General features: G+C 36.7%; 1 protein-coding gene across 8 annotated transcripts in view; it reads right to left on the bottom strand.

The window, feature by feature from the left end:
• Nucleotides 1–208: 208 nt before the first annotated feature.
• LOC118279069 (protein MTSS 2) overlaps nt 209–14,552 on the bottom strand; it is a 162,871-nt gene continuing 148,527 nt past the window's right edge. For 2 of the 8 annotated variants that reach the window (XM_035598596.2, XM_035598600.2), the window contains 11 exons: nt 13,110–13,227; nt 11,843–12,034; nt 10,542–10,648; nt 9,804–9,903; nt 8,601–8,915; nt 7,700–7,828; nt 7,010–7,204; nt 6,350–6,463; nt 5,305–5,426; nt 4,587–4,694; nt 209–271 (listed from right to left, as the gene is read on the bottom strand). In XM_035598596.2, the coding sequence (XP_035454489.2) occupies nt 4,587–4,694; nt 5,305–5,426; nt 6,350–6,463; nt 7,010–7,204; nt 7,700–7,828; nt 8,601–8,915; nt 9,804–9,903; nt 10,542–10,648; nt 11,843–12,034; nt 13,110–13,227 (1,500 nt within the window). In that variant the 3' untranslated portion in view covers nt 209–271. The remainder of the gene's footprint in view (nt 272–4,586; nt 4,695–5,304; nt 5,427–6,349; nt 6,464–7,009; nt 7,205–7,699; nt 7,829–8,600; nt 8,916–9,803; nt 9,904–10,541; nt 10,649–11,842; nt 12,035–13,109; nt 13,228–14,552) is intronic. The other 6 variants (XM_035598601.2, XM_050698285.1, XM_035598597.2 and 3 more) reach the window with 5 other exon arrangements.

The following is a 14,552-nucleotide window of genomic DNA, read 5'->3' as shown; positions in this document are numbered from 1 at the left end:
AAACGTAAAGCAAACTCGTACTAATAGTACTGTAATTGAAGTGATCCTTCATATTGAATTAAATACAAAAAAAAAACCTTTTCCAAAAATATAATATTCCGTTTTCCCATACGTATTATGTAAATTACATCTCGTATATAGTATACAATATTGTTTTTCGAATACACGAAAAATTTGGTATACTCAATCACTCACTCATTTTGTTCAATTTCTTTTTCTTTTCTTATCCGGTGATATCTTGCTGTTCGGCTTGCAGCATTATTCAATCATTCTGTAAAGAAAAAACATATAATTTATTTGCGTTTCATTGCATTGAAGGGAATCCTACAATCAATGTATGAAATTAATATATTTTTGTATAATAATGTTATATTTCTATAAACCGAATGCCCTTTGCGCAATTCTTTAAATGCAAAAATTTGTGAGATTGATTTTTGTGTGTATGTGTGTCACTCAATCACGTCGAAACGGCTGAAGAGATCGGGATGAAATTTGGACCAAGGATAGATTATGGGCTGGAATAGCCCACACATTGGCTACTTTTTATCCTTCGAGACCGTGAGCGTAGCCGCGGGCAAAAGCCAATTGTGCATATTTCCCTCGTATTTCGAATTAACTAAAGTCTGAATATTGACATGAACATGTTCTATGTGGTTTATTAAGAAAATAATTACATTGTTTAATTATTTCAGTGAAATAGTTAGATAATAATATGTCTCTTGTATTTTCATATTCTATTTTATTAGTCATTCTAACTAAGTTATATTACGGAGAATATTACATTGTACAAATTGTGGTTTAATATATTATACAAATAAAGGTATATAATGTAATATACACATAATATAATAATTATCAAATAACTTTAACATTAGTAGGAACACATTTTCCGCAAATCTTGTAGGAAATGCTCAATGACTTCCTATGAAATTATATAGAGAATTTCTAAAATATTACATACATAGTCATTATATTAATTAGAATTAGTAATCTCTTTGGAGAAACTGAAGGATTTGTCTGTGCCATAGGCTATTTGACAGTATAAAAACAAAGAGTGCAAAGAGCGGTTTCAGGATATATATGACATATAGGTCTCCATAAAGAGGTGTCCATAGAGTTTAGTCTACTAAGAGACCCGGTGCCTATTTCAAGTGCAATTGATGGCCACCGGGGAGATTTCAATGAGGTAAATTACCCCAAAAAGCTAAGCGCCTGGATTTCCCCCCGTCAACATAAAAAGGTAATAAATACATTTAACAAGTATTTGTGACGTTTCATTGCGTCATATGTCCTTAATTATTACAATAACAGACGTACGAAAATAATTTAGAATTCGCAAAAATATCGACTTTAAATATGAAGCTATAAAGTTGAAAATACAATAACAAAAAGATGTATGGGACTGCTAACCAAATGTCAATCTTGACACAGTTAGGTTAGATCATATTTTTGAATAAATATTCCAAGTAGAGAGGACCAAAATAATATTATGAACGTAACCGAAGTGATGTATTATGGTTTAATTAACAATATCACTACATAGTAAAAAACAAAGTCACTTTCCCTATGCCCCTTTGTATACTTAAATCTTTAAAACTACGCAACGGATTTTGATGCGGTTTTTTTTAATAAGTAAGAGGAAGGTATATAAGTATAATATATCACCATTGCACCCATGCGAAGCTGGGGCGGGTCGCTAGTTTCTACATATTGAAGAGTAGACCGAGGTGCATACCATTATGTATTGTAACCTACATTTCATCTTTTATCTTTACTCATATTATAAATGCGAAAGTTTGTGAGTATGGATGTTAGATGCTATTTCACTCAAGAACTACTGAAGGAATCGAGATGAAATTTTATCCTAGTGGAAAGCAGGCGAAGCCGCTGGCAGAAGTGTTAGCTAGTATTATCATAATTGGGTAGTATCCTTGGTCAAAAATAAATTCTTTCGACTTTTCAACCCAATATAATATTCAAAAATAATCTCACTCATTTTAAAATTTGATGAACTACTTAATTTTGTTTATTTTTATAGCTAAATTTCTAGTTACAAGTCTGCTATTTGACGTAAAAGTATGATGACGTCATAATAAAAAAAATCATAGAAAATATCGTTTTTGACGTTTCTATTTGACTAGTAGGAAACTAGCCTATATTTATACTATTATAAGTGGCGAGCATATTTCCAGACACTAGATATAATTCTAGGGTCTGTACTTATGTTTTAGTGAAAATCAAGCCCAATTAGAAAACCCCACCCAAGAGGCAGGACTCGACTGACGCAGTATGATTGAGGTAACCGGATACCAATTACTCTTCAACGTCAATCCTCTTAATCTCTAAACCCCAAATAACCAGTAACGTACTTATAACTCCTCTAGTACGACAACTTAGGTTACTTAGGTCATCCATCTGCTAGATATTATTTTTAGTAAACTTCGTTGATTTTCCTTAACAATTCTGAGCTAAATCATATTTACGTATATGATAAAACCCAGTTTTATCAGTTATGTGTAAAATATTTATAATAATTAAAAACAAATCCTATTTATAAAGTACGTATAAATAAATACCTAGATTTGTGTTTAATGTATGTTTATGTAGCAGGCAAATTCTATAATCCGTCGTATTACATTACGACTAGCCGTTTAGAAAAACGGCAACTTGTAAGGCTGTTCATTGCAAGACTTTTAAATATAGAGAGTAGCTTTTTACGACGGCCTCGTTGGCCAAGTGGTTGCAAGTGCCACTGCCGGGCAAGGGGTTTTGGATTCCTGGGTCGGGCAAAATATTACTGGACTGTTTGGGTTTTTCGAAAATATCTCAGTAATAGCACGGAGTCGGGAAAGGGCCTGGTATGTGGCAATAGGCTCACCACCTATTACATGGGACTTACATAAATTGTGAGACGGGGATTAAAGGCGTGACGTTATGTATAGAGTAGCTTTTTACTTTCCAAAAGTATTTAATGTAATTAAATTGAAATAAATGATTTGGTGTTGTGGTGGCCCTAAAGTTTAACCCCCGCTTCTAAAGTACGAGGGTCCGGGTTGGAAACCTACTCATGGCTTGTGTTTATTTATAGTTTATTTACTGTTTAGGTATATATTTCTCTTTGTTTTTTAATTGTTTATCTTTTGTTTATTAGAATTGTACTAGTTTTTAATTTCTTCTTTTGGCTGTATAACGTATTGGCGTAAGCTATGTTGTATATGTAAATTTGTCAATAAATGGCATGACCCAATCGTCGTAGTAACAAGCACCGCTCCATAAGCCAGATTATACAATTCGTCTGTGACATAATATACTATTACAATTCTATTGTGCTATTGTACAAATATGGAAATTCCCACGACATTATTCTAATTATTATTAAAACTATTTTATTACGATTGAACTACCTAATAATTATAAGTATGTAGGTTTTTGATCGTAGAATTTAGTCTCAAAATATCGACATAAATAGCGACCCTGCTCCTCTCGTGGGTATTGGAATGACCGAATAAAACATCATTCGAAGGAGATGAAAGATCGTCCGGTTCCTATCAAATGTGTAAATATTTGTATGAAAAATTAATTGCATTAGGTACAACTGGTCAAATTCAATACATCTTATAAAAATTAATATAATATGAAACCTAGGCATATAGCAAAAACTTGTTTATTATTTTATATTTAGCCGTTGGTCATCCCACTCTCTCTGTTTAGAGCTTTTTTCAGCCAAGCCTTATTATAAAAACTATTTATGAAAAACATTTATGTGGACATTTTACTATTAAGACGTCCAAATAATATGTTTTTCACTGAGTAGAAAACCCAATAATAATATAAAACGTTCTATTAAAAGGTTTAATAACAAGATACCTACTTCATTGTTATTAGTTGTGATAATAATATGATGTAGTATTTCATCATATTTCAATAATAGCTAACTAACTAGAAAATAGATCTTATTATTACGTCAGATGTGAAAAACATGTTTACTCTTAGACACTATTTTTTTAGCTTGATTCCTGTTATAACATAAGTCATGCTAAAAACAATATATCATCAACAACTTATAAGTGGCCACTACTGACCAAAGGCCTCTTCACGCATAGAAAAGGTTTGGGTATCAATCACCACGCTTCCTCAATGCGGGTTCGCGATTACAAACATATAATTAGAAATTATAAGCCCAGGTTTCCTCACGATATTTTCCTTCATTGATCGTCAGTGGTATCTAAATAATCTTAGAAAGTACATATAACTCGGAAAAGTTGCATGTTGTGACTTTGTGTATTTGTAATATCCCACGTGAAAACATAAATGTCAAACGGCTGAAGTTATCAGGATGAAATTTGGAACAAGGATAAATTATGGTCTGGAATAACACATAGGATACTACTTTCTATCCCTACTAAAGGCGGGCGAATAATTTTCGCTGACAAAAGTTATATCATTTTAATGAGTATTGTTATGTTATTTACATTAAGAGCGAAATTCCAGATATGTAAGATTCGTAGCAATTGGAGGTCCTTGTCTCTGCCTACCCCATAACGAGATTTTAGGCGTGAAAGTTATGTTTGTATGTTATACATTACCTAACGTATTTTAGGCGCAGATCTGTCGTTGCAGTGTTTGTTGCGACGTAACGTTGCGCCGCGTTTTATTTGTTCCATTAGCGACGTGTGGCAGATACGAGGATCCGGCTGGAAACAAACAAACATGATAATTAAAATATAGCTTTAGCTTGTGATAAATAGTTCCTTGATTACAGGCGTGACGTGAAACGACGTGTTGCGTTGTGTGACTAAGGTTACCAGAGGCTCGATTACCCCCCCCCTCGTTTTAGTGTGAAATCTTCCCAATCCCCAATCCCCCAATCCCCAACAACTAACTAGAAATTCCTAACCCCAAAAAAAACATCGGCAACACATTTGTAACGCCGCGGGTGTCCATGGGCGGCGGCGATTTGATTACCATCAGGTGATCCGTCTGCTTGTTTACCGTGCTTATATTAGTCGTTTGTTATAATGACGTCAGGCTGACTGATGAAATTTGACTGATACGGTTGGTGCGGTGGCTGGGCGAATCTTGGCTGCCGTTAATATTGTAACGTGTAGTTATACATTAAGTTCGATTCCTGCTCGGAGCAATTCTTTGTGTGATCCACAAATTGTTGTTTCGGGTCTGGGTGTCATGTGTATGTGACGTAACGTTGTAGGTTTGTAAACGCAGACAACGAGGATCGGGCTGCAAATTACAGGAGAAAATCATAATGTGGGCAAACGCTTAAAAAAAATTTGCGTTGTACAGTACCTGAGCGTGTGCATTGATCATGTCCCGTACGGTCTTGGCGCGCGAGTTGTCCAGCTGGCGCCGCTGTTGCTGGATCGTGGCAGACAACTTGTCCAGGAACGCCGGCTGCACCGGGATCGTACCTGGGGGGAATGGTGAGACGTAAGATCATTTTGTACAAAAATCTTAGGTTTTCACGTACCAAAAGATTTTCTTGAACACGTTCCAAACACATGACTTGACAGCCAGCCGAAACAACAATTTGTGGATTACACAAACCAGATAATTCCGTGCGGGAATTTTTGAACCTGCTACACGTTGTACGGCAGCCAGTTGCCCACATAGCGCCTACCGTAAGTCAGTAAGAAAGCTTACTGCTAAACGGATGATTGTATGTCTGGCGTACCTAAGCGTGTGCATTAATCATGTCCCGTACGGTCAAAGCGAGTAAGCAAGCTTAAATGGACGTCGCAGACATTTTTTCCAGGAACGCCGGCTGACCGGGATCATCCTGGGGGGGAATGGTGACGTAAGATTATTTTGTACAAAAACCTTAGGTTTTCACGTTCCAAAAGTGGATGTAAATAAATTAAAACAGATGATTGATGCTTTTTATATCCTTAGCCCAAACGATAAGCAAGCTGAAGTGAGCACACCGTGTCAGAGATCATTGTTCTTATAGACGTGATTAAGCGCAGACCACGTCAAACGCTCCTAGACGCTTTTGTTTCAGGGGTGAAAATCCGACTTCTTTCGCCCTGGGCAAGGTGAGAGGGAATGTCTCTTACTGCTAAAAACCACTCCGTACTTGCTTTCCGAGTCGGAGCCCCGGCAAACCCGAAAGGTAGTCCGCAGCTCCGGGCTCCTAGACATTGGAGAAACGATATCCGCAAAGTGATTGGCAGTAGTTATCCAACTACCAACTATTCAAGTACCCATCCGGAAAAGACTGAAGACCAAGATCAATGGCGTAATATTAGAAGGCTACATATGTCTAGAAGTAGACGGAATCTTATGATGATGTGTGACTACGATATGTATGAAATGTGTAGAGTCCGCTACATACCTTTCCCCTTGGCGGGCGTGTCGGCGGGCGAGATGGAGGAGACGGCGCGGCGCTGCGTGCGCGGGGACAACTGCGGGGCCAGCTTCGCGCTCAGGTGGGCGATCAGGCCGCCTTCTGTAACCATGCAAGGGTTAGGTTTACGGTGTAGTATAAAGATAAGGATAGTACAGAAAGTAGAGAAGATTTAATCACACGTGCCTACTCTAATTCAACGAAAAACGAAGTTTCGTCCGAAACTTCGCAGATTACATACTACAATTCTATTTATTGCGAACTTTCGTGAACAAAAATGAACGAATGAAATGAAGATAAATAGGTTTTGATATTAAATTAAAAAAAAAACTTTCGTGAGACATACTAAATTAATTATTATGTTATCGGCTTACTCACGTAATGTTTTGACGAGGAACTCAACTAGTTTCAAGCCTCCAAGCAGAAGGCGCGATGGGCGCGTAACTCGAATCGCAAGTAGCAGTGCGACAAACGCCGCGTCGTGTGTCGCGGAATGCTGCTCATAAATATGAGCCTCTAGCATGGCTTGAAACTAGTCGAGTTCCTCGTCTAAACATGACGTGAGTAAGCCATTTTATTCGTGAATCAATAAAACCTACGGCCGAAGATTAGCCCTATTGGTTCGGGTCAGTAATATAATATACATACGTTCTAAATGATGTCTATCCGCGCTATGCGACCGCGCGGCGATGTTCTTCCGTAGCGCGAGCGGGCTGAGCGTGTCGTGTCGCGCGTCGTGTCGCGTGTCGTGGCGCGACATACTGTTGAACCCGGCGATGATCTCCGACGGCTGCGCGTATATCGTGCTCTGCCCGTACTTCTTGTCTTGTTGGGATTTGAAACCTGGGTGGGGGGTGGTAAGGTTTAGTTTTAAATGGGTAGATATTTGAAGGCTTTTCTGGAGCTATAGAATGTAGTCTTCTAAGATCCTTGCACACTTGTTTAGCTTTGTTGTTGTTTTATTAGATACGTTTACTAAAAACATCATTTGACTTTAATGTGATAGACTAAAATTGTGTTCTTTATGTAAATATTTAAGAGTTTTTATATCAACAATTTTCACCAAAAAGAAGCCAGGTCTTTTTAACCATTTACCAGGATTTTTTATGTACTTTGTTACTCGTTCTTCTCCATCCGAAGTTACACTTTGGAACGAGCATGTAGCTTCAATGATAGACAGACTGACAATTCAATTTGATGTTTCAAAACTGTTTAATTAAGGATTAATTGAAATAAATGTTTGACTTTGACCGCATTTTACAAAACAACTGTTGTGAATAATATACTTCATATTGTAATAACAAATCCAAAATGCCTCTAAAACAGTATATTTCTTACCAGTCTGTCCATAATGACTAGTCTCATTGGACATTCTTGGTCCGAAACTGGAGAACGAGTTGTTTTCTCCGTAGCTCGGCGTAGAGGGCGACGACCCGTGGGGAGAGCCGCGACTTTCCGCGTATATACCTGTAAATAATCATAGTAACAGTAGGAAAACCACTTTGATTTAAAAAGTCGTTTACCAGTATTAAAATCTCTTTGACTTAATAAGTCGTTTACCAGTATTAAAATCTCTTTGACTTAATAAGTCGTTTACCATGGGAAACCTAAACTGCCATAACATTATTTTCAAATAGGTATAGCAACATTCCTATACGTATTTCTCGAACATTATTTCTCGGCCTTAAATCGCCAATTGGCCAATTTTTTTCATGCATTGCATCATTTTAGGACTTCTTCTTGTGTTACACATCTTATAAAAGGCCAATAACCACTTATAACGTAAGGTGTTGCGAGTGCGAGCGGCGCCGATTGCTTACCATCACGTGATCGATCTTATACCCTTAGTATGACTTTAACCGTAAAGCAAATCTTTACGTTTAAATTAATCGAAACGAGAAGGCATTCGGCGTTCTGATTGGCCGGCACATAAACCAACCAATCGGGGCCCTGAACGCGCTCTCATTTCGATTACTTTAAGCATAAATCAAACTCATACTAAGTATATAGATCACTTAACCGATCTACCCATAAAAAAATAAATAACAAAATATCACTATTATTAGTACTTAAGACGGCATTTACTCCAGTTAATCCGTGATCGTGGCGCTTGCAACAGTGCCGAAATATCGGAAACTCATCGAAGTGAATAAACATGGTAAATATCCCGTCATAAGTACTAATAATAGTGTTAGTGACCATGTCAGTTTAAAAACTTATATAACAAAATATCACTCACCAGCATTAATCAAATCCGAATTCGAACTATTCAAACTATTCTTCCGTACATACATAGAATTCTCCACATACGCCATAATCTTATGGCCGGTTTGGCCATATATGGGGTTCAAATTGCCCGTACTATTGAGGCTCGTGGATGAAGAGAAATTGCTTTTAGCCTGTTGAAAGGTTGATAGAGAGGGGGTGGTGGGGGATTGGGGTTGGTTCTGGTTTGTGTGTAGTTGTTGTAGGTTGCGGCGAACGAGGCCGGGCGATGCTGGCATGTGCTTTAGTTCTGTTAGTTGTTTCACTGTCTCTGCTACGTTGGAGTGAGCTGGAAGAGATTTGGGAATGTTTAATGTTGGTTTGTGGAGTTGAAATTACACAACCGCTTAAAATATTAGCATGGCCGTGCCATTCGCATCTAGGTCTTACTAAAGTATATAATATATTAATTATAAGGAACGATACCGCCCTCTAATTTATATGTAAGCAATAATTAAGAATCGTATAGTATTGTCTCGCTTTTTATCCTAGAAGGGGTAGAATATGTGCTCTTCTACCCCTACTGGGCACAATTCCAGACTTCGTGCTACGACTGAGAAATTACCAGGTAATACTTTACCCGACCCGGGAATCGAACCAGGGACCTCATGCCCGACAGTCGCACTTGCGACCACTAGACTAACGAGGCAGTAAAATTAAGAATAGAAAGGGTTATTTCAAGTAACATGAGGCAGAAAGGAAATAAAATATGTTTACACATGTTTTCGGGAAAACACATTTAGCAAATAATTTAAATACTATTTTTGCACGATATACGGAAAAATAAATAGCTTGAAACACTAGTCATTTTAAAATCTAATAAAAAACACAAAAACGTCTATAAGACAAAAAAAATTCAAAGCTATCAAGTGCTTTTATATTTTGCATGCCTTAAGTTCAGATCCATAAACCAAATTATTCTAAAACCGATATTATTAAGAAGTAAAATAACTTTTCTAATAATATAAAAATATTTACGAAAACCAACCTTATTACCAACCATCGAAAGCACGTTTTGCTATGAATTATCTTAACACTTACGCTCGTGTATACATTGTGTATAAATTAAAATAAAATATTAATTCAAAATTAAATAGAAAATTCGAACGAAGTACTGAAGTGAATGCATGCAAAATTGAACTTAATCTATAAAGAAATAGTGCACAAAGTTGAATACAGTCATATTCACCGGTGTCGCCGTCGGGTTGAAGCAGGAACGCGGGCGGAGGCGGCAGGTTGTCGGCCTCATTTGTAGATAGCTGGGGGCTTTGGGTGTTCTGTGGACGAAATTGAGCCTTATAGTAATTGAGGTAAGGTGTTTTATTCCATGACAAAGGAGGACATATTTATAAACAGGATGTTCTTGTTATACTTCTGAACTAATTAAGATAATAAGTTAATTAGAATGCTCATCTTCTAAATATAAAAAAGCTCTTTAAAATTGCAATTTACAATACATACGTAGGTACGTATCGTCACGCCTTTTATCCCCAAAGGCAGAGGCAGATTACGGCACGTAATGCACTGTACAATGTACACCCAATTTTCACCATTTGTGTTTATAAGTGCAATGTAATAGGGGGTGAACCTATTACCATATGCTGGGCACGATTCCAAACCCCGTGCTATAACTGATAAAATTTTCGTTCTAGTACTTTACCAGACCCAGGAATCGACCCCTTGCTCATCTCATCAGATAGTGGTAGGCACCCAGAACACCAGAGGAGTTACAAGTGCGCTGCCTGCGTTTTGAGGATTGGGTATATGGGTATTGACCTTCAGCTACCTCACATACGCGCTTATTCTGTGAGGCCATGGCATCACTCCGGCTCATTCGTTCATCCCATCCCATTCTATCCATATGACATTTTTTTTTTTATGGGACGCTATGTAGAGTAACTTATATTGAGCTCACCTGCACATAAGGCGGTCGTTGCGGCCTGGATATGGACGAGGAGCGTCGCACCGGCGGCGGCGGCTTGCCCAGCGAGCTGGACGACCCGCGGCGGGACCATACTGTAGCTGTAAGCAAAATAAAACATCTTTATTTATGTGTCAGATATAATAAATTAATTATTATGTTATCGGCTTACTCACGTTACTGTTTGACAAGGAACTCGACTAGTTTCAAGCCATCATGAATATGAGCCTCTAGCATGGCTTGAAACTAGTCGAGTTCCTTGTCAAATAGTTACTTGAGTAAGCCGATAACATATAATAATTAATTTAGTATGTCTCACGAAAATTACAATAAAATTATGTCAGACATTGTTTTCACTCCATTCTACCTTCACCACTCGACACTGGCAGAATAGTCGACAACTTTGTATGGGGGACTCGGTTGCCATCACAAAGAAAAACAAGAGAGTCCCAGTAAGTTATAAAAGTCGTTGAATGGGAGGATTAAATAATGTTAATGGGAATAGTCATCATGGTAATTAGAAGCCGTGAACTGATTAAAATTTGACTTAAATTTTAACGAAATTCCAATAAGTTATCGTGAACTGATTGAGATTGAATAGATTTATGACAAATACTTCTAGAAGGTGAAAATATAAAGAAAAAATATGATGGACTTTAGTAATGGGCCATTAAAATGCTTAATATAAATGGTATATTAACTTATGCTCATAACTGTTATAAAAAAAGCTTTAAAAAGCGTAAATGAAAACATAAATCATGCATATAAAAATTACCTTACCAGATAAAAACATTTTCATTTATTTTTAACCGACTTCCCAAAAAGGAGGAGGTTCTCAATTCTTCTCTATTTCATTACTTATGTGCCATCTTCATATTTCTTATTTACCTACCTGAATATGTAGGGTGACTGGTAATTAGTGAACGATATTTAAACACGTGATTATAAAAAACATTCCAGAACTTTGGATACAAAGCTTTTTTTGTATACTTCTTGGTTTCATTATTTATGTCACAATTACAAAATATCGCGCGCGCTTTCGCATGATCAACTGTTAGCAGCAAGCCCGCGTTATCGAAAGACTAGTAGGTGTTTTGGAACTTTGTGTGCGCGTACACAATATTTTGTTATTGTGATAAAAATAAAACCAATGAGCATACAAAAAAAGTTTCTTCGGGAAAGTTGTTTGCAATCATGAGTACAATCACGTGTTTAAATATCGTTCACTAATTACCAGTCACCATACATAGTCTTTAAACCACCACCTATAGCCTAAAAACGACCAAGAATCTTACCAGACATGGACACAGGCCGTCTTTTAGGCACAGCTGGTTTCTTCCCAATAGTGGCAAAGGCTGGAGTCTCACTCGCTTCGTCCAAAGACCGCACAGCTTCTTCTAAACTTCCGAGGGAGATTGAGAAACTCTCTCTTGCCGCTGCCACTGATGACTCACTCTCTCTCCGTAGAGTTACGATCTCCGAGTCGACTGGTGTAAGCAAATGAGCATGCAAAGCGGGTTGTGAGATAAAATAAAAAATAAAAAAGGGAGTTTGGGGGTAAAATGTGGTTTTAATCAAATTAAAAAGTGATTATTGAAATTTTAAAAAGTTTTGGTTCAAGCTAACAAGGGATTTTCAAATAAAGAAGGTATTTTTAATAAAAATTGAACTTTAAATCTTGTATAATAGGTATTAATTTTCTTCTATTCAAATATAAATTAGTTACTTTTTCTTTCAATTTGGATTAAATTGTCATTAATTTATTATGACAAGACAATTCCACCAACATACGTCAATAATACTCATTTAAAAATGTATTTTTACTGTATTCTTAAAAAAATATACAAAAATGGACTTTATTTAACAAAAAATAAAACACAAAATACAACTAGCAACAAAAACATACAAACATCTAACAAACAAAATCCACACTGAACATTGCTAATTGAAAACAAATCTTAAGTACATACACATAGAGACTACAATCACACAACATTGCTCTACATAAGGATATGGAATGCTTTAGAGTGAGTGATATTGACATTGCGGTTGCTAAGGATGTTTCTGATTCGATTTCAGGGTTGTGACAAATTGATTTAATGTCAGATTTATCATCCTCTGAAGGTAGGCAGAGATATATACTAATAGAAACATCCATTGTACCAAATCCGGGAACCAAACCCGAGTCCTTAAGGTAGAACTTTATCATACGCAACGCAACGTCACGCCTTTTATCCCCGAAGAGGTAGGCAGAGGTGCACATTACGGCACGTAATGTCATAGGGAGTGAGCCTATCGAATAGGGGGTGAGCCTATTGTTATTTTATACTAGTTATTAATATTATCAGCCCATCTTTCGTCTTATGATGGACATAGACCACTCCACAGAATACCAAATATAAAAACTACACCGCTCTAAAGCATTCCCACACATTGCTAATCAAAACTAAAACCTACACTGCACAAAAATAAGACAACAAATCGCTTGCACACAAACACACAGAACTTTGCATACTAAAACTAACTCTTAGTTTTAGAGATATAAGGTTGAAAATAGCTTACCGTCAGCATGTTGGACTTGGTGCTGTATGGCATGGTCTTCGGCCGCGAAGGCGCCCTGGCTTCCATAACCGCTCGAGGATTCAAGGGAAGATTCGCTCGCACTACTCTCTGAGCAAACCTGGAATGGGAGGAAATTGGTTAATTAATACACAGCCGAATGTCAAGGAGTCACAAGATATATTAGTTTAATATCCTGGAATTTTAAACAAGAACACACGAGTATCTGATGCAAGAAGGTAACCATAGTGACAAATGAACTGTAACACGTTAAGTTCACTCAAATATGTATTTACGACATCTTTAATTGATTTTGTCTGGACTTTAAAAGAGACTGTGACCTCTGAGTTTGTTTCGGCATTTCTTCTCAGAGTAGTCCGATAGGAAATGCCTCATCTAGTTATTTAAGAGATTGACGTGTAAAAGAGTTACATTGTAACCTATTTGCAAAATAAATATAATTTATCATTTAATAAATATTATGGTAAGTTGAAACTCGAACTTGATTAAAGTATAAACTAAACTTGGAATTAACGAAGAATTGGTTAGCTAATATCAAAAGTCTATAAGATTTCTAGTTTAATATAGACAGACAGATTTGGGGAGTTTTCAAGTGTGGACATTTTTCTGAGTCATTTAAATATTGATTTAATCTGGATAACTGTAATGCTACATGTTTTCTTTTAATACCCATCTGTCAACTAATACGAAATATCTTGTGTGAAGAATAAGAAAAAAATCTATACGGTAATTTGACAAGGCCTAATCATTCACATATTTGTACGCACACACCTCAAAAACGACTGGCCTAAATATCGTATCCTCTAAATAAACTCAAAAGAATACACGTGCGATAGGTTACTAGCTGAAAACTCGAATGAGCACGATTGTGAAGGACATAGCTTTCATAATATTTTGCAATATAACAAAGAACTAAGCCATTCATTCATTGAAAATGTAGACATAGGTAATAATACAGACTTTGAACCAGTATTGTTATTAGTTTTAAAGAATTGTAACAGGAACTGAATCTTGTACCAAATATTATACTATTCCATACTATTTTGTACTGAACGTACAATTTGTGAATCTCAAGTATGCTTAACTTTTCACAAACAAACATTTTACCGCATCTCTGTCCTTAAACATAAACGGTGTACAATGTACACCGTTTATGTTTAAGTCCCATTATTTATTATTTATTTATTTATTTATATAAAAGAAATACAAGGTAATAGGGGGTGAGCCTATTGCCATATACTGGGCACAATTCCAGACTCCGTGCTACTACTGAGATATTTTCGAAAAACCGAAAAACACCCAGCAATACTCTGCCCTTCTCTTGAATCGAAACCCGAGACCACTTACCCGGCAGACTTGCGACCACACGACTAACGAGTCAAAATCAAAAATAGGTATGTAATTAATTTTATGAGATCAAATCTC

The sequence above is a fragment of the Spodoptera frugiperda genome, chromosome 14, assembly GCF_023101765.2.
Source record: "Spodoptera frugiperda isolate SF20-4 chromosome 14, AGI-APGP_CSIRO_Sfru_2.0, whole genome shotgun sequence".
NCBI lineage: Eukaryota > Metazoa > Arthropoda > Insecta > Lepidoptera > Noctuidae > Spodoptera > Spodoptera frugiperda.
Note: the sequence above shows the minus strand (reverse complement) of the source record. Positions and strands in the feature narration are given on the sequence as shown.